At 43.6% G+C, this 23,291-nt stretch overlaps 2 protein-coding genes and 1 long non-coding RNA gene across 6 annotated transcripts in view; 2 read left to right on the top strand and 1 right to left on the bottom strand.

The window, feature by feature from the left end:
• LOC106572865 (sortilin) overlaps nucleotides 1–7,958 on the top strand; it is a 95,552-nt gene extending 87,594 nt beyond the window's left edge. The window contains exons 12-19 of the mRNA XM_014147408.2: nucleotides 2,036–2,204; nucleotides 2,531–2,721; nucleotides 2,928–3,117; nucleotides 3,768–3,884; nucleotides 4,092–4,203; nucleotides 4,662–4,762; nucleotides 6,489–6,612; nucleotides 6,808–7,958. Coding sequence (XP_014002883.1) covers nucleotides 2,036–2,204; nucleotides 2,531–2,721; nucleotides 2,928–3,117; nucleotides 3,768–3,884; nucleotides 4,092–4,203; nucleotides 4,662–4,762; nucleotides 6,489–6,612; nucleotides 6,808–6,822 — 1,019 coding nt within the window. The 3' untranslated portion in view covers nucleotides 6,823–7,958. The remainder of the gene's footprint in view (nucleotides 1–2,035; nucleotides 2,205–2,530; nucleotides 2,722–2,927; nucleotides 3,118–3,767; nucleotides 3,885–4,091; nucleotides 4,204–4,661; nucleotides 4,763–6,488; nucleotides 6,613–6,807) is intronic.
• Nucleotides 7,959–9,898: 1,940 nt separating this feature from the next.
• On the bottom strand, nucleotides 9,899–13,191 carry LOC106572867 (uncharacterized). Of its 2 annotated transcripts, XR_001321210.2 has the most exons (3): nucleotides 12,542–13,191; nucleotides 11,878–12,191; nucleotides 9,899–11,694 (listed from the first exon to the last, which is right to left on the bottom strand). It is a non-coding gene; the product is annotated as an uncharacterized lncRNA (long non-coding RNA). The 2 variants fall into 2 exon arrangements; XR_001321209.2 differs by having other exon boundaries at nucleotides 11,878–13,191.
• An 11-nt stretch (nucleotides 13,192–13,202) lies between these two features.
• The window catches only part of nfyal (nuclear transcription factor Y, alpha, like), a 28,863-nt gene continuing 18,774 nt past the window's right edge, over nucleotides 13,203–23,291 (top strand). For 2 of the 3 annotated variants that reach the window (XM_014147396.2, XM_014147395.2), the window contains exons 1-2: nucleotides 13,203–13,484; nucleotides 18,980–19,090. In XM_014147396.2, the coding sequence (XP_014002871.1) occupies nucleotides 19,013–19,090 (78 nt within the window). In that variant the 5' untranslated portion in view covers nucleotides 13,203–13,484; nucleotides 18,980–19,012. 3 annotated transcript variants of the gene reach the window in all.

The raw sequence follows: 23,291 nt of genomic DNA, 5'->3' as shown, positions 1-23,291 counted from the left end.
TATGTATGTAGTTGTATGTATGTATGTATGTATGTATGTATGTATGTATGTATGTATGTATGTATGTATGTATGTATGTATGTATGTATGTATGTATGTATGTATGTATGTATGTATGTATGTATGTATGTATGTATGTATGTATGTATGTATGTATGTATGTATGTATGTATGTATGTATGTATGTATGTATGTATGTATGTATGTATGTATGTATGTATGTATGTATGTATGTATGTATGTATGTATGTATGTATGTATGTATGTATGTATGTATGTATGTATGTATGTCATTATCCATTACAATTGTTAGGTGGGCGGCGCAGGTGAACCCAGGTGCAGATTCAGACTAGGAGACAGGGATAAGGTAACTAAGGTATTTGTTGAAAAGCGGGGGATAGATGGGGTGCAGGCCAGGGGAAGCTCGGGCGGCAAGCAGGGAACCAGGAACTGAGGCTGGGGCAAGGGAAGTAGGGACAGAGTAAGCAGGTCCGGAGCGGAATCCAAGGAAGCAGTAGAGCGGGGGTCCAGGGCAGGGAAGCAGGACTGACGAGACAAGGGACTGGAGACAGGGACCTGAGTCAGAGCGGACGGAACTGTAGCGGAGAGAAAAGCAGCGTCAGGCTAGGGGAAAAACTGGCACAACAGGATAACAATATCTATGCAGGAACAAATGGCTTGAACCACAGACTGACTGAGCAGAGGCTACGATCTGGCAGCGTGGAAGTGGCAGGGCTGAGTCTTTGTAGAGATCTGCTCTGCCCTGTCGAGGCAGAGCAGGGGCTGCACAAACCCGGTGATTACATTAATGGACAAACCAATGGAATGTGAGAAGTACTGCGCTTCAACATTATTGAGGACGATGGACAAAGACATCATTTTAAAATCACAGGGAGGTAATTCACCAAAATATTCATCAGGATAATCGAAATGATCTTGAACGTCCTCATCTTCACGTTATTTGTCCCCTCCCTGTCCCCTTCCCTTGGCCCAGGCTGTTTCAGAACCCTGAGAACTGAGGCAGCAGAACATCACAGACGTCAGGAGGCAGTACAGAACCAAGTAAGCATAGTTGTATGTAGGCATTCCAATCGGAAGCACACCGAACAAACTGTCCCCCAGAACAATCAGCCAGGCAACACAACAACAGCCCACCCTGTGTGTCAGGGGTTTGTGCTCCACACAGATGCAGCACTGGAACAGGGGTTAACCAGTGAACAAGAGACCCATACCAAATGCTGCAAGACGTGAGACTGCAGTTGTTTTGATGTGGAATGCTGACAATGAAGAAAATGGGTGACTGGTAGAAGAGGACGTCGGACACGGCCAGGTTGAGAGAAGAAGAAGTCGCCCCTCTCGCTCCGGTCACTATCAGCCACAGGAAGTAGCCATTGGTGGGGACACTCGGGATGAGATTGATTTCGCAGGAAGTGAAAGTGTTGCTGAAATTCCGTTGTGCATAAAAGTCAGCTACTGAAGTTCTGTTTGTCTCTGAGATGAAAGGAACACACCTAAATGGACGGAGTTCTCCTCTGGTCTGGAAAGTGTTGAGGCTACGTTACATAGACAAGATGATGCTTGAGTGCTGCAATACACACACACACACACACACACACACACACACACACACACACACACACACACACACACACACACACACACACACACACACACACCTGTGTCTTTACATTGATGGGCCACACCTGACATGCAAAATGTTGACATGCAAAATGTAATCTATATCACACCACTATATGCCATGTTGTGTGCTATGAATGTGCTATGGATGTGTCATGGGTATGGTTGGGAGTTTTTCCTGCCAGGTCAAATGGTACTGAAGGTTTACCATATAATGTTATTTAAAGGGTCAGTCTGGGATTGGTTCATCAATAAATAAATAAAAAATGAACTTAAAAATATGATATACTGTATAGCCATTGATTCTTGAAGAATATAACTTGTAAATGCCTCATGGGCATAGACGACCTACACCTTGCTGTCTATTTGAATTGACCTCTGACCCCCTAACCCACAGGGAGTGTGGGCGATGCCATCTCTGTGATGAAGCCTGACGTATTCGTGTCAGATGATGGGGGTTACACCTGGCTGCAGGCCCTGGAGGGACCTCACCACTATGCCATCCTGGACTCTGGTGGACTGCTGGTGGCCGTGGAGCACTCTGCACAGCTCATCAAAGACATCAAGTACGTCTGTGTGTCCATAAGAAGGGCTCTGTTCTAAGTAGTGTACTATATAGGAAAAAGAAGGGCTCTGTGTTTTTAAAAGTAGTGTAATATATAGGGAATAGGCCAGGGAGTCATTTCAGAGGGCAAGGCGATGCAGGTAGCCTGGATCCCAGTCTCAGGCTATTCTGCTGTAAGACAATACTGGTATCCAGGCTAGAATGCAGAGGCCTCAAAAAACCTAAAGAACTGAAACATCTGCTAGGGCTTCCATAGAAAACCACGTTACGATTTAACACACCTCATGGCAAATGTTCTGACGTACGGTATGTGTTCTTTCCTGTCAGGTTTTCCACAGACGAGGGCCAGTGCTGGCACGTTCACCAGTTCACTAGCGATCCCATCCACTTCGCAGGGCTAGCGTCAGAGCCGGGGGCGAGGTCTATGAACGTCAGTGTCTGGGGCTACAGAGACTCTCTGCTCAGTCAGTACTGGGTATCTGTCACCGTCGACTTCAGAGAGCTGCTCACTAGAACCTGTGAGTACCAGGAGATACAATTAAACACTTCACACTACTTAGCCAACCTGAGCTGCACTGTATTGGCCTGTTTACGCAGCCGCATAACCAGTCTAAAGGAAACTGATGTAATATAGATGGGACTGACTGGGGTTCAAACCTGGTTCTCTTACACCTCAAAGAACTGTGTTAGCCTGCTGAGCTAAAGCCTCATGTCTGTTTCTCAGGTGAGGACCAGGACTACGTGCAGTGGCTGGCACACTCTGATGACATCAGCGACCCTAACGACGGCTGTATGCTGGGTTATAAGGAGAAGTTACTGCGTCTAAGGAAGGCCTCTGTCTGCTGGAATGGACGGGACTATGAGGTCAACAAGCAACCCACCCCCTGCTCCTGCACCCTGGATGACTTCATGTGGTCAGTGGTTCAATTACTTCAACTGTTGTTTGTAAACTGTAAATCCATGAGCATATTGCAGTTGTGTATTGTAAGGGCGATTAGAATACATTAAACTAAACTAGATTCAACTAGATTACAATAGATAAAACCATATTAGTATAGATTAGCTTAATTTATTTTGTTCAGGTCAGCACATCAGAAACATACAAATAATTCACTATGTTGTCTGTCCCTGTCTCTGTCTCTGTCCCGGTCTATCCCTCCCTCCCTGTCTCTCCCATCCTGTCTGTCCCTGTCTCTGTCCCTGTCCGTCCCGGTCTATCCCTCCCTCCCTGTCTCTCCCATCCTGTTTGTCTCTGTCCCTGTCTGTCTCTGTCCCTGTCCGTCCCGGTCTATCCCTCCCTCCCTCCCGCTCTGTCTCTCCCATCCTGTTTGTCTCTGTCCCTGTTTGTCTCTGTCTCTGTCCCTGTCCATCCCGGTCTATCCCTCCCTCCCTCCCTGTCTCTCCCATCCTGTTTGTCTCTGTCCCTGTTTGTCTCTGTCTCTGTCCCAGTCTATCCCTCCCTCCCTCCCGCTCTGTCTCTCCCATCCTATTTGTCTCTGTCTCTGTCCCGGTCTCACCCGGTCTGTCCCTGTTTTAACCTACTCCACGCTGCCCCCCCCTTTAGTGACTTTGGGTACTTTCGTAAAGAGAACAGCTCTGAGTGTGTGGAGCAGCCGGACCTGAAGGGCCACATTCTGGAGTTCTGTCTGCAAGGCAAGGAGGAGCTGCTGCAGACCAGAGGGTAAGGCTCTGTGTTCCAACCTGGGTCTCGAGACCGTGTTAGCCCACTGAGTGAAAGCCTAGGAATTAGCTTGGGGATGCTAACACAAGCCATCTAAGTCTCAGACAAAGCTACTCATCACACAAGTGTGGATCACCGAACCGCCTTCATGAAGATACTCTGTTTGTGACCGTGACTGACCACTAAGCATGTCCTCTTGGTCCACAGCTATAGGAAGATCCCTGGGGATAAGTGTGAGGGAGGAACACAGCCGGAGAGGAAAGAGATCAACCTCAGTAAGAGGTGTGTCAGTGATCTGCTGGGAACTCAGGAACTACTGGTTAGTAGAAATATATGTTAGTGGATCTCATTGGTCCTGGTCTACGATGGACCATAATCCAGTGGTAGTCTAGTGCATTTTGACTCCACCCCTAGCAGAAAAGCTGTCATTTACATCCAGTTGAATTGGGTCATAATGACGTTATTTCAACCAGTTTAGCCTGCTGGGGGTGGAGCCAAAACTCCCCAGACTACCACTGGATCTCATTGGTCCTGTTATGCAATGACTGACCACTGCAACATGACTATGGAGGTGATGCTCCACCACTGTCAGTAGTAATGCTAACATTACTTTCTTATTTCTGTAAGTCTTACTCTACTCTCTCTCTCTCTCTCTCTCTCTCTCTCTCTCTCTCTCTCTCTCTCTCTCTCTCTCTCTGTATCTCTGTATCTCTCTCTGTATCTCTGTATCTCTCTCTGTATCTCTGTATCTCTCTCTGTATCTCTCCGCTCCTACAGATGGACGGCCATGCACCCATCGTAGTGACTGTTTTAATCATTGTGCTGCTCGCAATTGTAGCTGGGGTCCTCATCGTCAAGAAGTATGTCTGCGGTGGCAGGTCAGTAGAGCTGTTTTTATGATTCATTTATGTTTTAGATCAGGACAGTAGAGCTGTTTTTTATGATTCATTATGTTTTAGATCAGGACAGTAGAGCTGTTTTTAATGATTCATTATGTTTTAGATCAGGACAGTAGAGCTGTTTTTAATGATTCATTATGTTTTAGATCAGGACAGTAGAGCTGTTTTTAATGATTCATTATGTGGTTTTAGATCAGGACAGTAGAGCTGTTTTTAATGATTCATTATGTGGTTTTAGATCAGGACAGTAGAGCTGTTTTTAATGATTCATTATGTGGTTTTAGATCAGGACAGTAGAGCTGTTTTTAATGATTCATTATGTGGTTTTAGATCAGGTCAGTAGAGCTGTTTTTAATGATTCATTATGTGGTTTTAGATCAGGACAGTAGAGCTGTTTTTAATGATTCATTATGTGGTTTTAGATCAGGACAGTAGAGCTGTTTTTATGATTCATTATGTGGTTTTAGATCAGGACAGTAGAGCTGTTTTTAATGATTCATTATGTGGTTTTAGATCAGGACAGTAGAGCTGTTTTTAATGATTCATTATGTTTTAGATCAGGACAGTAGAGCTGTTTTTAATGATTCATTATGTGGTTTTAGATCAGGACAGTAGAGCTGTTTTTAATGATTCATTATATTTTAGATCAGGACAGTAGAGCTGTTTTTAATGATTCATTATGTGGTTTTAGATCAGGTCAGTAGAGCTGTTTTTAATGATTCATTATGTGGTTTTAGATCAGGACAGTAGAGCTGTTTTTATGATTCATTATGTGGTTTTAGATCAGGACAGTAGAGCTGTTTTTAATGATTCATTATGTGGTTTTAGATCAGGACAGTAGAGCTGTTTTAATGATTCATTATGTGGTTTTAGATCAGGACAGTAGAGCTGTTTTTAATGATTCATTATGTTTTAGATCAGGACAGTAGAGCTGTTTTTAATGATTCATTATGTGGTTTTAGATCAGGACAGTAGAGCTGTTTTTAATGATTCATTATGTGGTTTTAGATCAGGTCAGTAGAGCTGTTTTTAATGATTCATTATGTGGTTTTAGATCAGGACAGTAGAGCTGTTTTTAATGATTCATTATGTGGTTTTAGATCAGGACAGTAGAGCTGTTTTTATGATTCATTATGTGGTTTTAGATCAGGACAGTAGAGCTGTTTTTAATGATTCATTATGTGGTTTTAGATCAGGACAGTAGAGCTGTTTTTATGATTCATTATGTGGTTTTAGATCAGGACAGTAGAGCTGTTTTTAATGATTCATTATGTGGTTTTAGATCAGGACAGTAGAGCTGTTTTTATGATTCATTATGTGGTTTTAGATCAGGACAGTAGAGCTGTTTTTATGATTCATTATGTGGTTTTAGATCAGGACAGTAGAGCTGTTTTTTGCATTGTCATTATGGGATATTGTGTGTAGATTGATGAGGGGGAAAAACAGATTTAATACATTTTAGAATAAGGCTGTAAAAAGTCAAGGGGTCTGAATACTTTCCGAAGGCACTGTACATCCACAAAGAAGTGCAGAGAGCAAAGAGGCTGATCAGTAGTTTAGGAGAGAGCTGTAGAGAGCTTCTAATGATCCGAGCCGAGCCAAGCTATACTAAGCCAGTTACTCATGCACCATTAGTTTCTGGCACAACAATTGTGTGAAAGGGGTTTAAGGGGCTCAGTGTATCTGTTTGGATTGGCTCCCCCAGGTTCCTGGTACACAGCTACTCTGTCCTACAGCAGCATGCTGAGGCCCAGGGACTAGACGAGCCCCTAGACAGCAACCACACTCAGACCAGCAACGTTGCCGACTTCCACGATGATTCAGACGAGGTAATGTTACCATAGAAACACTTACACATCCTTTTTATTTGGTTATTTGTGCAGCCTTAGCACGTATTAAACAGATACAATATAGGTCAATATTTAGGTAGGGTAATGGCTGTCTCCATTGCTTGTGTTTTCTCTAGTCCTTTCTGTGAAAAGTCCACTTTCATAGAAATGTTTTTGTTCTCTGTGCTTCTGTAGGATCTTCTGGAGTAACAGATTGAACATGCAGCTCCCAAGAGGACCTACTTGTCTCCTGTCTGTCCTTTACAACCCAGAGACTCCTGCAGCTACAAGAGGAATCTAGTCTCCTGTCTGTCCTGAGGCTCACTGCTCTACATCAAAGAACATGTTTCTTCTATCTGTACAACCAGAGGCTCACTGCTGCTCTCTCCTTCGCCTCCTGCTACTTCCTCCTTCCCTCCCTCCACCATGACCCATGACCCTTGACCTCTAACCCCTGACCTTCCGGCGCCTGGCGGAGAGTTGTTCTAGTGCAGCTCTCATCAGTGAGGTATCCAATGAGGCTTTGTGATCTGAGTGAGACATAATTCAGTAGGAGAGCAGAGGTCCAGCCGTGTTGTTGTGGTTGATTTAAAAAAAATAATAATAATAATGTATTCTCCAAGTTCCTTTTCTGTTGGGATGGAATGATGTGATGGTTCTGGACTGCTGGTGAATCTGGAATCATAGAACTGCTGTTTTAGAATCTGTTTTATGGTCATCGGGAGCTTCTCTTAATATCTACTGTAGCTAGACTCTTCAAACTAGTGAACGTAAACAGCACCATGACATTACGGGTTATACATCCCATTGCTTGGGACAGGGGATCTTGGGAAATATTATGTATACGTTTCTATTTAAGACATGTCCTTTTCCCCCCTCCCCTGCACTTACATAAAGATCTTTCATTTTTCATTGATGTGATTCGGGGTTGGGACTATGGTAAATAGGTTGAAGTTGGCTACTGTGGCTTGGTAAAGTTATTCTACCAAGCCACCCTATTCTTAACTATTTTTAACTATTTTGCTTGAATGATAAGATGCAAGTGGAAATATTTAGAAGCATTTAAAGTTAGATAGCAATAACATTGCTAAGCTTTCATTGCTTAGCTTTCATAGCAGGAATCAACCTCCTCCTCCTAAATTAAAGGGATGAATCCTAACATGAGAAATTTGGACTTAACTCAAACATTCACCTCCTAAATCATGCATTGATGTCAATGGTGTGAAAATGTGTTTTTTTTTTAAATATATATCTGAAGTTATGATTTGGCTATATTGGAAAAATAGAATAAGTCTATGTAAACATTGTATGCAGGTGTGAATCCCTAAAGCAGTAGTATACAAATAGCTATTGGCCTCATGCGTCCTCATTTCTCTACACAAATGATGTTTAATATATTGAGCTAATCCTACACTAGTGAAAGTAGAGCCAAATGTGAAGGAAGGACTATAGGAATCAATCGATGTAAACACCGGCGCTAAGGGCACATTTTAGAAATATAGTAACTGTTAATAAGATATCTGGACATCTTTGACGAAGCCATTTTGTTAGAAGAAATAGTTTTATAAGCTAACAATGTTGTATGGATGTCCAGCAGTTGACACTGGCGTGCCCGTTTTCAGTGTGTACAACAGACCTCTGTATGTACTGGAAGCTTGTATCTGAATATGATGCGCTAATACTACTGAATCACAAATTTTATTGTGGTCACCACATTACCTGAAAAATGTCATTGACTTAAGTTTCACCTAGACTAGGGTCATTCTAGCCCTGGAAGCCCATTTGGAACGATGGCCTTGGGAGACTAGTCATTCTAACTGGCAATATACACCTGCCAGGCGGTTTCTATTTGTTCCTAATACTATAGTCAGAAACAATTATTTTTAGAATAATACATGTACAGTAGAAGCTAAATTAAGTTCTTGAATGTTGAAAAACAAGACGCTGATAGCTTCCCATTTGAACTAGGCTACTTTAAATACTGTGGAGTCACATGATCTCTCCCTCTCAATAGTTTGCTGTTTTAAAACATTTGTTGTGCAAGCCTTTCCTCTTCCTCTCTCTTCTGGTGTCTTATACGTCCCTTTACATGGTGGACTTTTATTTATTTAGAATGATCTGATTGATTCTGAGTGCAGTAATGTAACTTATTGTGTGGATGATTATACAAATCAAATCACATTTTTTTGGTCACATACACAAATGCTTGTAAAGTGTCAAATATGGGGGTAGGGTCTGTCTAGTATGGGGGTAGGGTCTGTCTAGTAGGGGGTAGGGTCTGTCTAGTAGGGGGGTAGGGTCTGTCTAGTATGGGGGTAGGGTCTGTCTAGTATGGGGGGTAGGGTCTGTCTAGTATGGGGGTAGGGTCTGTCTAGTAGGGGGGTAGGGTCTGTCTAAAGGGGGGGTAGGGTCTGTCTAGTAGGGGGTAGGGTCTGTCTAGTATGGGGGGTAGGGTCTGTCTAGTATGGGGGGTAGGGTCTGTCTAGTATGGGGGGTAGGGTCTGTCTAGTATGGGGGGTAGGGTCTGTCTAGTATGGGGGTAGGGTCTGTCTAGTATGGGGGGTAGGGTCTGTCTAGTATGGGGGTAGGGTCTGTCTAGTTGGGGGTAGGGTCTGTCTAGTAGGGGGTAGGGTCTGTCTAGTAGGGTCTGTCTAGTAGGGGGTAGGGTCTGTCTAGTATGGGTGGGTGGGGGGGTCGTCAGTCTAGTATGGGGGTAGGGTCTGTCTAGGAGGGTCTGTCCTGGGGGGGGGGGTCTGTCTAGGAGGGGGGGGGTCTGTCTAGTATGGGGGTAGAGTCTGTCTAGGAGGGTCTGTCCTGTGGGGGGGGTCTGTCTAGGAGGGGGGGTCTGTCTAGTATGGGGGTAGAGTCTGTCTAGGAGGGGGTGGGGGTAGGGCCTGTCCAGTGTGTGTGGGGGGTCTGTCTAGTCTGTGCCTTCCCAACGAGTGGTAAGTGTATGTACTGCCTGTTTAGAATAGTTTCTAGGTATCAGATCTGTCTGTGTATCCTTTCCACACGTTGTCAATGACGCCCCTAGATTAGCTAACTACAGTAAGAGCAATGTTAATAACGATTCCTTGAATTCAAACCAATAAAACATTACATGGTGACCTGCAATACCAACTACCCTGTTGTTTTGTGGAACAGTCCGCAGACTTCTCTCCTACCCATAATGCAATGGAAACAACATAACCCAATTCAATTTTACTCCCTGATCATGCAATACAGCTTTATTTGTCCATTGTGAAACAGACATATGCAATGTTTCATCCAACCTGTATTTGGTTTGTACATTACTATACCCACATTTGCACAGGGTTGAAATTAGCTAAATCTCAATTGGCAGAGCCAAGCCGTAATGTAGCTGCTAAAACACTGGGAAGACACTCGTTCTGAATGATTCATTCATATTTAACTCATGAAGGTTTTATGTATTGAGATTTGAAAGGTGACACTTCTTACATTTTTTAAATGGCTGTATAAAGTAATAATACAATGTGAGGCCGTTCTGGAATCATTGCATCTTTTGTATCTGCTGTGTAGTTAAATATATTTGAGGTGATTTTTGCTTTGGGTTATTGGCTAATAAATCAACTTGTTCCTAGAAGTTTTCTGCTCATATATATTGCTTAAGAGTAGATTTTATTTTGTTAACGTTCAGAAAAACAACGTGATGATACAAGAATGTAAAATCAAACCATCAGATAATTGGTAAATAATGTGGCATTATCAGTCTCATCTTTAAATAAAGGTTGTATATTACTGCATTACAGAGAAATCATCAACAGGCCATGTGCTGTTATAATCTCCACCCGGCACAGCCAGAAGAGGACTGGCCACCCCTCATAGCCTGGTTCCTATCTAGGTTTCTTCCTAGGCTTTGGTCTTTCTAGGGAGTTTTTCCTAGCCACCGTGCTTCTGCACTGTTTGGGGTTTTAGGCTGGGTTTCTGTACAGCACTTTGAGATATCAGCTGATGTAAGAAGGGCTATATAAATACATTTGAACATATAAACATCTCAACTTCAGAGTCGGCACAGGAAGTTTCCCTCAGAAGAAAATAACTATTTTCCATTCTGTACCACAGGCCAGAGCTTTGTAGACCGCATTAGTTCCTCCACTTCTTCCTCTGATAACACTGTTCCATCTCTCCATCTGCTCGTCTTTCTCCTCAACCTTCTCCGACACATTGTCCTCTGGATCTTTCTCCTCTTCCTCCTCCCACTCCTCTCTAGAGTTATCTTGTCCTGAGGTGCGTCTGCTGTGCAGGGTGGGTAAGGTTGAGAGCGGGTGGGTAGTGAGGCCAGAGGAGCAGGGCTGTTTCCAATAGTCATGGATCTAGGGCAATCCTCCCCTCCCTGGGTATCAGACTTTGGCTGGTCAGGAGGACCAAGGCACCGGTGCCACTTCCTTTGGATGGCATGGCTAGTGTGCTACTGCTGCTGTGGCCAGAGCCAGGCAGCTGCTGACTACCCTGTCCCACCTCCACCCCCAGGTAGGACTTGCTGCCTACCCAGTTCCTCCAACCCCAGGTAGGACCTGTTGCCTACCCAGTCCCTCTGTTCCTCCACCCCCAGGTAGGGCCTGCTACCTACCTGGTCCCTCCACCCCCAGGTAGGGCCTGCTGCCTACCCCGTCCCCCTGTAAGACCTGCTGCCTTCCCTGTCCCCGTTCCTCCACCACCAGGTAGGGCCTGCTGCCTACCCTGTCCCTCCACCCCCAGGTAGGTCCCACTGCTGCCTCCCCTGTCCCACCTCCAGGTAGGTCCCACTCCTGCCTCCCCTGTCCCACCTCCAGGTAGGGCCTGCTGCCTACCCTGTCCCACCTCCAGGTAGGGCCTGCTGCCTACCCTGTCCCCCTGTTCCTCCACCCCCAGGTAGGTCCCGCTGCTGCTTCCCCTGTCCCACCTCTAGGTAGGACCTGCTGTCTCAGCCTGGCCCACACGCTGGAGTCCTGTTTAGCTTTCCTCTCTGGGGTGGGGATGAACTTGCTCCGGAGGACTCTGAGGAAGATGTCACGATGGAAGGAGAAGCCCTCAGCCAGATGGCCAACGGTCCATTCCTCTGGTAGCTCCTGCTTCAGATACCTGGGGTGCAGTCATTGAGACATTGGTGTGGTTGGTCGTTGAGGCAAAACATTCACAAAGTTGCAGATAGAAATGTAAGAAATAAAGCTAACATGACTCCCTCTTCTACCTGACAGACCATCAAACATGTCATACACATTACATTTCTTTCTGAATATTTAGTAATATTTCACCCTTCTTCACCTGATCTGTTCCATGGCGTCCCAGCTCAGCCTCCTCTCTGGAGCTTCTTCACCTGATCTTCTACATGGTGTCCCAGCTCAGCCTCCTCTCTGGAGCTTCTTCACCTGATCTGCTGCATGGCGTCCCAGCTCAGCCTCCTCTCTGGAGCTTCTTCACCTGATCTGTTCCATGGCGTCCCAGCTCAGCCTCCTCACTGGAGCTTCTTCACCTGATCTTCTACATGGCGTCCCAGTTCAGCCTCCTCACTGGAGCTTTAGACTCAGTCAGCTGTCTCCTGACTCTATGGTACTTCACCGTCCTGTCTCCTCTCTTCACTGAAAACAGGGAAGGTGACAGTCGGCATTAGGCCTAGAGTGTGGAGTGATGACTTGATAATATCATATATTTATCTTAGATGCAGTGTGGACCGATCACTGACAGGGTGAAAGTGGCTAGTGTACCATGTAAGCTACCATTGTGGCAGTGCTTTTAACCAGCACATCAACATGTCATTCCGCTACAGTAACAGGTATCGTACATTAGGATAGGCACCCTTCAATAGCCTGGTGGTCCCAGATCAGTTTGCGTTACCAAATGTCTCATGGTGGTTGTCAGAAAGACCGCTTAAACAGATGTGGAACCAGGCTATGCCTATGGTTCAGTTTTAGGATAGATGTTACTCAACTGAGCCCAGCCTGGACCTTGTCACCCATATCTTCTTCCAACCTCCTCCCTCCCACTGTCTTTGTGGGCCGAGGCCCTGTGTGTCTGCCTCGGTTCCATCCAGGCATCGCTGCTTGCATGTCGATAGCTTCTTGTAGACACTGTGGGTCAGTGACAGTGTGCCAAGCCTGGAGGCTATCAGATAGACCTGAAGGCTCACCGCTGGTTACCAGACACTACTTGAACAAAACTCTAAATCTGGCTGATTTGTTTCCCCCCTGGTCTTCTATTCAGTCAGATCTAGCTAAAAAGGTAACCTAACAGAAATAAACCCAATGCAATGGAAAGTAACCTTGGCTTGTATACAGAGCCGAACGCCATAGCTATCAAGATGCATACTCATTTCCGCTAACTTAAATCAATTTAATTAACATATCACAACGTGTTCAACAACAACCAGGTGTCTAGCTAACATGGATAGACAAAATTAAACACTTTTATTCAACTAAGTAAGATTCTCCTGCTGGACCAGATATAATTTGCTTATAAATATCTGTCTATGCCTGCTTATCTCGTGGAAACAATGTGGCACTTCCGCAAACATTCTCGTCACCAGTCCCAAACACAGCCTACATCTCCACACACTGCCACCTACTGGAGTGGGGTATAAAAATAGTATCTACTTGTTCCAAAAAATACCAGACAACAAACCATACATTTCCTAAATGCATTGATATATTTTTTTATTTTTACAAATTGATTCAGTGGTAACGCTTGTTAATAGAGAGTACGTACTAAAATAAATACCGGGTGGTAGATCGGCCATTTTTGTCTAAAAGATCACATGCATCACTTCGACATTCGCTGTTGTTTCATTTGCGCCATTTTGTCCGCTCACTTTGGTGATTGGGCTTCAGAAGCCTGTACTGGAGCCAATCAGAGGGACACCGGACAGCGGAGACACGGTAAGACAAGTCCGATTGAAGGCTATGCTAGTTGTCGACACGGATTGGTTTGTCATTGACCAACCAAATTACTAACTCTACAAAAATACAGGAATCGAATGTTTTAAATTACGAAGTCTTAATGATTTTCCACTATGATGTTAGTAAAACTAATTAATTGCTAGTCAGTCTACTGGCGCGACCGAGATAGAGTTGCACGATAAATGCAATGTTGGGTTTTTGAATGAAGCCAATAAATAATGGTGTCGTTTTTGTAAAGCAAGCTAATGATATAAGCGAACATGCATGTATTTCCGACATGCCTCCTCTCTGTATGTGAGACTTTCTACAGACTACCGTAGTTGTTTACTTGCTAGCTAGTAAACTATCCAGTTAGCTAACTAAGATCACATGTTCGCCTTTTAACAAGCTAACTAACGTTAGTTGTGTACAGTACCTAGCGAAACGTTTTACTAGCAACAGTATCAAACAAAGACTGAAGGTTTTGTAAGCTACAGTAATTGTTAACTAGCTAGAACAAAGACAAAACTCGGCGCAGCAATACGCCCTTCAACAAATGTAGCTAGCTTTTGTATTGATTTGCTGCATGTGTTGTATGCAGGCCATTCTGCATTTGCTGCATGTGTTGTATGCAGGCCATTCTGCAGCCAGTGGTCGGCAGATGGCGATATTGAGTCGTTTAATTTTGCTGTCTGAACACATTGTATGCAGCCGGCAATACATTCGTATCTAAAACATTCTCAATTCAGGCTGCATAAGCTTCTATTTCCTAAACTTTTATTTAATGTGACAAAATATGCATACTTTCCTTATGAAACACAATTTTCCACCACCAGTGGACTAAATGCTAATCCCGATGTTTAGCAGTTGGTACATCAACATGTAAACTGAGTAGTGCCTCACTACAGACAATTGTAGTGTTTAATGCAAGATGGACAGTCTCTCCTCAGAGATCGCATTGGTTTTGGGAGATTGCAAAATATAACCTTTTCATTCAAGACAGTTTCAGTTGTTTACTTGCTTGCTAGTAAACTATCCAGTTAGCTAACTAAGATCATATTTTGGCCTTTTCTCAAGCTAACTAACGTTAGCTGTGTACAGTACCTAGCGAAACGTTTTGCTAGCAACAGTATCAAACAAAGACTGACGGTTTCAGTTGATAATAAAACATGTTTAGTTACTTTTTCCTCAACTTCTTTCTCTAATTTATTTTTCCAAGGGCTCCCGAGTGGCGCAGCGGTCTAAGGCACTGTATCTCAGTGCTCGTGGTGTCACTACAGACCCTGGTTCGATTCCAGGCTATATCATGACCGGCTGTGATTGGGAGTCTGTAGGGCTGCGCACAATTTTCCCAGCGTCGTTAGGTTTTGGCCGGGGTAGGCCGTCATTGTAAATAAGAATTCGTTCTTATTAACTGACTTGCCTAGTTAAATAAAATAACTTCATTGCAAGTCAAGCTAGCTTGCAGAGATAAGTGTCATTAATGTTACCATCACAATACACTTAGGGTGTGTTTGTAAATTCATTAGTTATTCTGCGCTCTGGCACACACGAGAGTGCTCAGAAATCAGAGTAGATAGCCAGAGTGAATTTACGAACGCACCCTTAGAAGCAAGGCAACAGTCATGTAATATAATTGGCAACCAATGTGTATTATTTAACATTTAAAATAGTACTCACTTATAGGAATGGGTAATTGTTTACAATTTGCTAGCTATCCAATAAAACCATCGCCGAAGACCACATATTTTCCATATACTTCTGTGGTTTAGTCGTTTCCTGTTCTTTGGACTCTGGCTAGACTGATGACAGAGCAAAGTTAGTAAAAATGGAAAGTATGCAGAGTCTGTCTCGCAATGGGGCTTTCAACCTGCGAGGGGGCGTTGCAATTGAAATGAATGACATCCGGTGCAACATAACTGAGTGCCCATGGTTAATGTGAACAAGGCATAAAGCAGCGCTGTATCACATTAGTGGAAACCAAGACTGTTCTCATGGCTGGTCTGCCGGTTTTTGACTAGCAGAAGTTACCTTTTGTTGCAGGTTAGGAGAATGAGGTTAAAGTTAAAAGAGACGGGATTCACCCTAACCGTAGGGGTTCCAGGATTATTTCCAGCGACATCGCAAACTGTTTTAGAGACTGACGACGGACAGGGTCTGGTAGTGCTCCAGTTCTCCCTGTCAGAATAAGCAACAGAGGACTTGGAAATCATATCGACTCCTGTAGAAATGGCACTTTGGTTATTGTGAGTAACCTAGTTCAGGGTCCTCTAACTCCACCTTCTAGTGAGTTTATACAAACTGTCATTTCCTACCATTCTAAAAGATTGGAGACTGTCAGAAAATGTGGTTGTAACGTTCATTATTTGATTGTTATTCCATTGGTTACCTCGAGGCAGTGGCCCACACTCATTTGAATGTGGCGCTTTTAAATGTTCGAGGAATCATAAGTAAAAACCTTATCTTGTGAATGACCTCTTTACTGAGCGCAAAGTTGATTGCATGTTTCTCACTGAAACATGGCTGTCATCCGACTAGTGCCGCTCTTATTGAAGCCTCCCCCTGGACTACAACTTTTCATACTTTATCGGAAAACGGGTGGGGGGACAGCCTCTATTTTTACTAATGCTCTCAGCTGTAAGGACATTTCATTTGGCAACTTTGGGTATTTTGAGCATCATGCTATACTGTTTAAATGTCAGCTACCAGTGCTGGCTATAACCCTGTACAGGCCAACAAAGTACTGCCCCACTTTCTTTACTGGTTTCTCTGAACTATTGTCTGTTGTCCTTGAGAACTATGATATAGTCATTGTGTTGAGCGATTTTAATATTCATGTTGACAGACTGACTCCAAGGCCATTTGAATTTATGTTTTTTTCTCTATGGACTTTATCCAAAATGTTACTGGGCCTAGCCATAACTACAGCCATACTCTGGACCTGGTTATTACCAAGAGGCTTTCTACTGGGCCCAGCCATAACTACAGCCATACTCTGGACCTGGTTATTACCAAGAGGCTTTCTACTGGGCCCAGCCATAACTACAGCCATACTATGGACCTGTTATCCAAAATGCTTTACTGGGCCCAGCCATAACTACAGCCATACTCTGGACCTGGTTATTACCAAGAGGCTTTCTACTGGGCCCAGCCATAACTACAGCCATACTCTGGACCTGGTTATTACCAAGAGGCTTTCTACTGGGCCCAGCCATAACTACAGCCATACTCTGGACCTGGTTATTACCAAGAGGCTTTCTACTGGGCCCAGCCATAACTACAGCCATACTCTGGACCTGGTTATTACCAAGAGGCTTTCTACTGGGCCCAGCCATAACTACAGCCATACTCTGGACCTGGTTATCACCAAGGGGCTTTCTACTGGGCCCAGCCATAACTACAGCCATACTCTGGACCTGGTTATTACCAAGGGGCTTTCTACTGGGCCCAGCCATAACTACAGCCATACTCTGGACCTGGTTATTACCAAGAGGCTTTCTACTGGGCCCAGCCATAACTACAGCCATACTCTGGACCTGGTTATTACCAAGGGGCTTTCTACTGGGCCCAGCCATAACTACAGCCATACTCTGGACCTGGTTATTACCAAGGGGCTTTCTATTGACATGTCCTCTATTGTTGATGTTGCTTTATCTGATCAACACTGTATTTTTTTACTACCTTGTTTCCCATAGCACAGGGTAATACTGAATACATTATTAAGAAGCACTATCTTACCTCTGAAGTTGCTACAGATTTGATTGTGTATGAACAATACACCATCACCTATTCTGCCTTCCTCTTGTGATGATTTAGTTGATAACTTTAATAACAAATTAAGGGCAACCACTGATGCCATAGCTCCAGTAAGGTTGAAAAAGGACACATCTAAACAGAGGATGAGTGAGGAAACAAATCAATTAAAGAGAAATTGCAGAAAGACAGAGCGAAAGTGGAAAAAGTCAAAGTTGCAGGTCCATTATGATATTCTGAGAGAGCAATTTAGCATATATAACGCAATTAGAAATGCCAGACGGGGTTACCCTGGCGTGATGTTTTGATAACCATGTAAATCTCTCTCGGACAAGGTGACTTTTAACAATATATTTGACTCTATTTACTCTCAGATTCAAAAATCCTATGTAGACATCATGCAAAACTACAAATCCCAGCCAGCTCTTGCACGTCATCTCTAGCGGACACCTTTGCTAACAGGTATTTTGTCAATTTAAAACTTGCACAAGACAGTTCACAGAATTCTCCATTTAATTTTTTTTTGCCAATTTATTCATTACTACATGTAGCTAACATTATATAGTTAATCCAGAGATTTCATTTTTTTACCTTGCCTCCATTCGGCAGTCTCGTCCAGATTATCATGGGATTTATAGTTCTTTATGACAGCCACTTTAGCACCAAATTTTTTTGGGGGGTAAATACAGGCAAATATATTGATTAAAAGTCAAGTTGTGCTAGACAGATTTACACGGTTATCAAAACGTCACGTCAGGGTAAGCCTACACGAATCACAGCCCTTATTTTAAGTGTTTCTAAACTCTCCTATGGGGAAAAATGAATGGTGGAAGGGGAAAAAAACGATTGGAACCATTTCCCTGTTTGACCACTAGGTTTTATGGGTATTATGACTCATACTGTGGTAGTCTATACACAACATCCGGGAGTAACCCAAGATAGACCAGAGCCTGTAGTTTCCAATGGGCGCAAACTAAACATAGTGGGCAGAACAAGCAAAGAGGTGGGCAGAGCCAAGCATGAGCTAGCGAGATCCTTTTGGAACGTTCTAGCATTTTATGTGCATATTTACATCAGGGAACGCCAACTCTGAAGTGCACGTGTGCAGTAACTCAATTCGCCCTTGCACTCCTTTTAAAAAATCATTTTTTTTGTATATTTTTTTTAACTTTTGGCAAAGGTGAAAGTCTACAAAACGTAGTCCACTCTTTTTTGTTACATGTTTTGGAAACCGAAAACTGCATTGACATCAAATGTTTCATTGAGGAGAAAATTTGCTAAATGTTCACCCAAATCCACCTCGCTCCATCTTCTCCCACAGCCGGCCACTGGACTTCCCCTCATCCCCATATTTGGTAGTGAGTGGAAACGGCAACCGAATGCACATTTTCTATTTTCCGGTGAAATATCTGGCTCATTGTTCTGGCTCATTGTTCTATCTATGCTAGCATGGTGGTGGAAAATGGTGTTTCATTGCCACTAACGTTAGCGCAATTACATACCACCTGTTCCCATAGACTTCCAGTCATTGAGCCAACAACTATCCATTTAAAAGCGCGTCTTGGCAGAAACATATATGACTAAATGTAAAAAAATTGCAGCGGTGGCAACAATGGGCCTCCGCTGCTAAATGAATATAGGGAAAGCACTGTCATAGACTATTATTGCGTTTGTGACCCTAACCTTGGTATTGACATCCCAACCTGCTTCACATTTTATTGACAGAACTCTGTAATTAACAGGAAGTGACAATAACAGGAAGTGACTAGCTGACCATGGAGTACACCACCGCCACCACCTCGACTGGGGAGCAGATAGTCGTGCAGACATCCAATGGACAGATACAACAACAGGTGGGTAACTATCTACTATGAGCTGCTGCTGGTTTGAATGAATTCATGTTCAAACCTCTCAATCAGTTCGGCCTTAAAATCATATCTAGATTTTTTTCTAATTTATGGGTGATTTAACAATATATATCTTGATCTTGAAAAAAAAATTGTTGTACAATTTAAAAGGTCAAATACACTGCATTTCAAACAGTCCGCAATAATCGAATGAATTCGGAGCTGATGAAATGTATACCTAGGCTAAATATAAGCCTTCCACAACCATAACACCCACTAATAATGTAATAGTTTAACCTGCTTTTTGGCAATAATAACTGATCTGGCTTTCAAGTCGGTTTCTGAAAATGCCCTTTTTTGTTCCAAATGTAACCAGAACCATGCATAATGCATATTCACTAATAATGACCTACTTTGTGTAGCAGGCATTATAGAAAATTAACACAGGTCTCATAAACAATCTCTCAAACATAAGCCCATGTGCTAGTGAGTAGCCAGCTAATTTTTATATTCCGACTTGGACCTATTTGCTCGCTAACAAGGTAGAACAGTTGAATTGTTATGAAGGCACTCTTTTGTCCGTCTCCCAAATGTTTGAACAGCATGCAAGCAATTTTGAAGAGTTAAGACATAACATTTTAAACTATTTTTATTTATTTTTTTACTTCTCCCCGTTACAGTAAAATAATTATGTTGGACCAAACCTCAAATTCAAATAGTGAGTTGAAACCGCTCATCAGAGAGCAAGAAGTGATCTCTCATCTGATGTCAGGGGGAGGGGCTTGGTGTGTGTGTGTTTGTGTGCACCTTCCTATTTACAATCACAGCACAGAAGGAGACGAGACAACAACAAAAAAAGACATGAGAACAAGTGGACACAAACACTCATAAAAAGGAAAATAAACTAGATTGTTGCGATACAGGCATTTAGACTGAGAAGCAGCGTAGAACACTATGTGCAGTTGATTTTTACCTCAGCGCTAGTTCAAACACCGGCTCCATCGCCGCACCGAACTAAAAAACATGTCCCTTTCTCTTTGGAAGAGCGGGGATAGCGTGTCATCTGAAACCACGCACAGCGCCTTGTCGGACTTCTGATGATAGATAGTTCGGCAGCCTCTGGTGAGGGTGAAGCGCGCCTCTGTTTCATGCACTGCGCCAGAGCAGTTCTTCCACTGTCAGGAGAAATGTAATATGTTAATTGTTGCTTCGCTACACAATCATGGCCTCGGATTCGCAGGTGGACGCGTTAGAACAGACCCAATATCTGTTTCTGTGGTGGCAGAAATGCTAAAAGCCTCATGGGTAGTGTAGTTTTTGGTGCTCTTTGAAACCAGCAACTGATGGTGAATACACGACATCACAACAGAGAGGTTAAAACATTCAGAATCGATGGACGCTACATTTATTAAAAAAATTCATTTAAAAAAAGAAGCATTGTTTTGCAATCCCCAGAGAAAATTGAAAGTCTACGTTGCATCTCATGGTTTGTGAAGTAGATGAACACCTGGTAACAGAACAATGACTGTAGATTAGATTAATTTACATTTTATTGATTTGACCTTTTATTTAACTAGGCAAGTCCGTTAAGAACAAATTCTTATTTTACAATGACGGCCTAGGAACAGTGCCTTGTTAATAATAATAATAACTGCCTTGTAATTAATTAGTCACATGCACAGGGTCGCAGATGCAGGGTACATTGAAATTCTTAAGCACCGAGCTCCAACGGTGCCAGTCAAAAAAAAAAAAGAGAAGTGAATGAAATGCCAAATGAATTTGGTTAAGATGGTGTCTCATGGAGACATAACATCACAGAGTTTCTAAACCCAGAGGAATGCTTGCGAAACAGATCAAACAGACCAGGCTGGGGTTTGGAGAAGTCAATGAGAGAAGTGAAAAATTCTTCCTTAGTTGTTCATTTTCTCGAAATCTAAATGCACAACCTAGATTGGAGCCAATGTCTTAAGTAGTTCAACATGTTATTACTCCAACCTTGTGAAAGTGACAAACTGACACGTTTGCATTTTCATCAAACACCGCTTTATATCGAAGGAGTGACTTTGTGTTGACGGCACGCAGTTCGGCGCGAGACGGGTTTCTACACATGTGCTTAGCTAGCCAACGTCTCCATGACACCGCCTACAAGTGTGATCGGGGAATTCTATTGGAGAAGGAGTTTTAGCCTTTCTTCATACTGTACTGTCTTTTTAATTTTTTTAATTGTATTTATTTATTTCACCTTTTATTTAACCAGGTAGGCTAGTTGAGAACAAGTTCTCATTTGTAACTGCGACCTGGCCAAGATAAAGCAAAGCAGTTCGACACATACAACAACACAGAGTTACACATGGAATAAACAAACATACAATCAATAATACAGTAGAAAAATATATATACAGCATGTGCAAATGAGGTAGGATAAGAGAGGTAAGGCAATGAATAGGCCATGGTGGAGAAGGAATTACAGTATGGGGATGAGGTAGATTGGATGGGCTATTTACAGATGAGGTATGTGCAGTGATCTGTGAGCTGCTCTGACAGCTGGTGCTTAAAGCTAGTGAGTGAGATATGAGTCTCCAGCTTCAGAGATTTTTGCAGTTCGTTCCAGTCATTGTCAGCAGAGAACTGGAAGGAGAGGCGGCCAAAGGAAGAATTGGCTTTGGGGGTGACCAGTGAGATATACCTGCTGGAGCGCGTGCTACGGGTGGGTGCTGCTATGGTGACCAGTGAGCTGAGATAAGGTGGGGCTTTACCTAGCAGAGACTTGTAGATGACCTGAAGCCAGTGGGTTTGGCGACGAGTATGAAGCGAGGGCCAGCCAACGAGAGCATACGGGTCGCAGTGGTGGGTAGTATATGGGGCTTTGGTGACAAAACGGATGGCACTGTGGTAGACTGCATCCAATTTCCTGAGTAGAGTGTTGGATGCTATTTTGTAAATGACATTGCCAAAGTTGAGGATCGGTAGGATGGTCAGTTTTACGAAGGTATGTTTGGCAGCATGAGTGAAGGATGCTTTGTTGCGAAATAGGAAGCCGATTCTAGATTTAATTTTGGATTGGAGATGTTTAATGTGTGTCTGGAAGGAGAGTTTACAGTCTAACCAGACACCCAGGTATTTGTAGTTGTCCACGTATTCTAAGTCAGCGCCGTCCAGAGTAGTGATGCTGGACGGGTGAGCAGGTGCGGGCAGTGATCGATTCAATAGCATGCATTTAGTTTTACCTGCGTTTAAGAGCAGTTGGAGGCCACGGAAGGAGAGTTGTATGGCATTGAAGCTCGTCTGGAGGTTAGTTAACACAGTGTCCAAAGCGGAGCCAGAGGTATACAGAATGGTGTCGTCTGCATAGAGGTGGATCAGAGAATCACCAGCAGCGAGAGGTACATCATTGATGTATACAGAGAAGAGAGTCGGCCCGAGAATTGAACCCTGTGGCACCCCCATAGAGACTGCCAGAGGGCCGGACAACAGGCCCTCCGATTTGACACACTGAACTCTATCAGAGAAGTAGTTGGTAAACCAGGCGAGGCAATCATTTGAGAAACCAAGGCTGTCGAGTCTGCCAATAAGAATGTGGTGATTAACAGAGTCGAAAGCCTTGCCCAGGTTGATGAATACGGCTGCACAGTAATGTCTCTTATCGATGGCGGTTATAATGTCGTTTAGGACCTTGAGCATGGCTGAGATGCACCAGTGACCAGCTCTGAAACCAGATTGCATAGTGGAGAAGGTATGGTGGGATTCGAAATGGTCGGTAATCTGTTTGTTAACTTGGCTTTCGAAGACCTTAGAAATACAGTTTAGTATAGATATAGGTCTGTAGCAGTTTGGGTCTAGAGTGTCACCCCCTTTGAAGAGGGGGATGACCGCGGCAGCTTTCCAATCTTTGGGAATCTCAGACGATATGAAAGGTAGGTTGAACAGGCTAGTAATAGGGGTTGCAATAATTTCGGCAGATAATTTTAGAAAGAGAGGGTCCAGATTGACTAGCCCGGCTGATTTGTATGGGTCCAGATTTTGCAGCTCTTTCAGAACATCAGCTATCTGGATTTGGGTGAAGGCGAAATGGTTGGGGCTTTGGCTGGTTGCTGTGGAGGGTGCCGGGCAGTTGACCAGGGTAGGGGTAGCCAGGTGGAAAGCATGGCCAGCCGTAGAGAAATGCTTATCAAAATTCTCAATTATAGTGGATTTATCGGTGGTAACA

The sequence above is a fragment of the Salmo salar genome, chromosome ssa15 (genome assembly GCF_905237065.1).
Source record: "Salmo salar chromosome ssa15, Ssal_v3.1, whole genome shotgun sequence".
NCBI classification, from domain to species: domain Eukaryota; kingdom Metazoa; phylum Chordata; class Actinopteri; order Salmoniformes; family Salmonidae; genus Salmo; species Salmo salar.
Note: the sequence above shows the minus strand (reverse complement) of the source record. Positions and strands in the feature narration are given on the sequence as shown.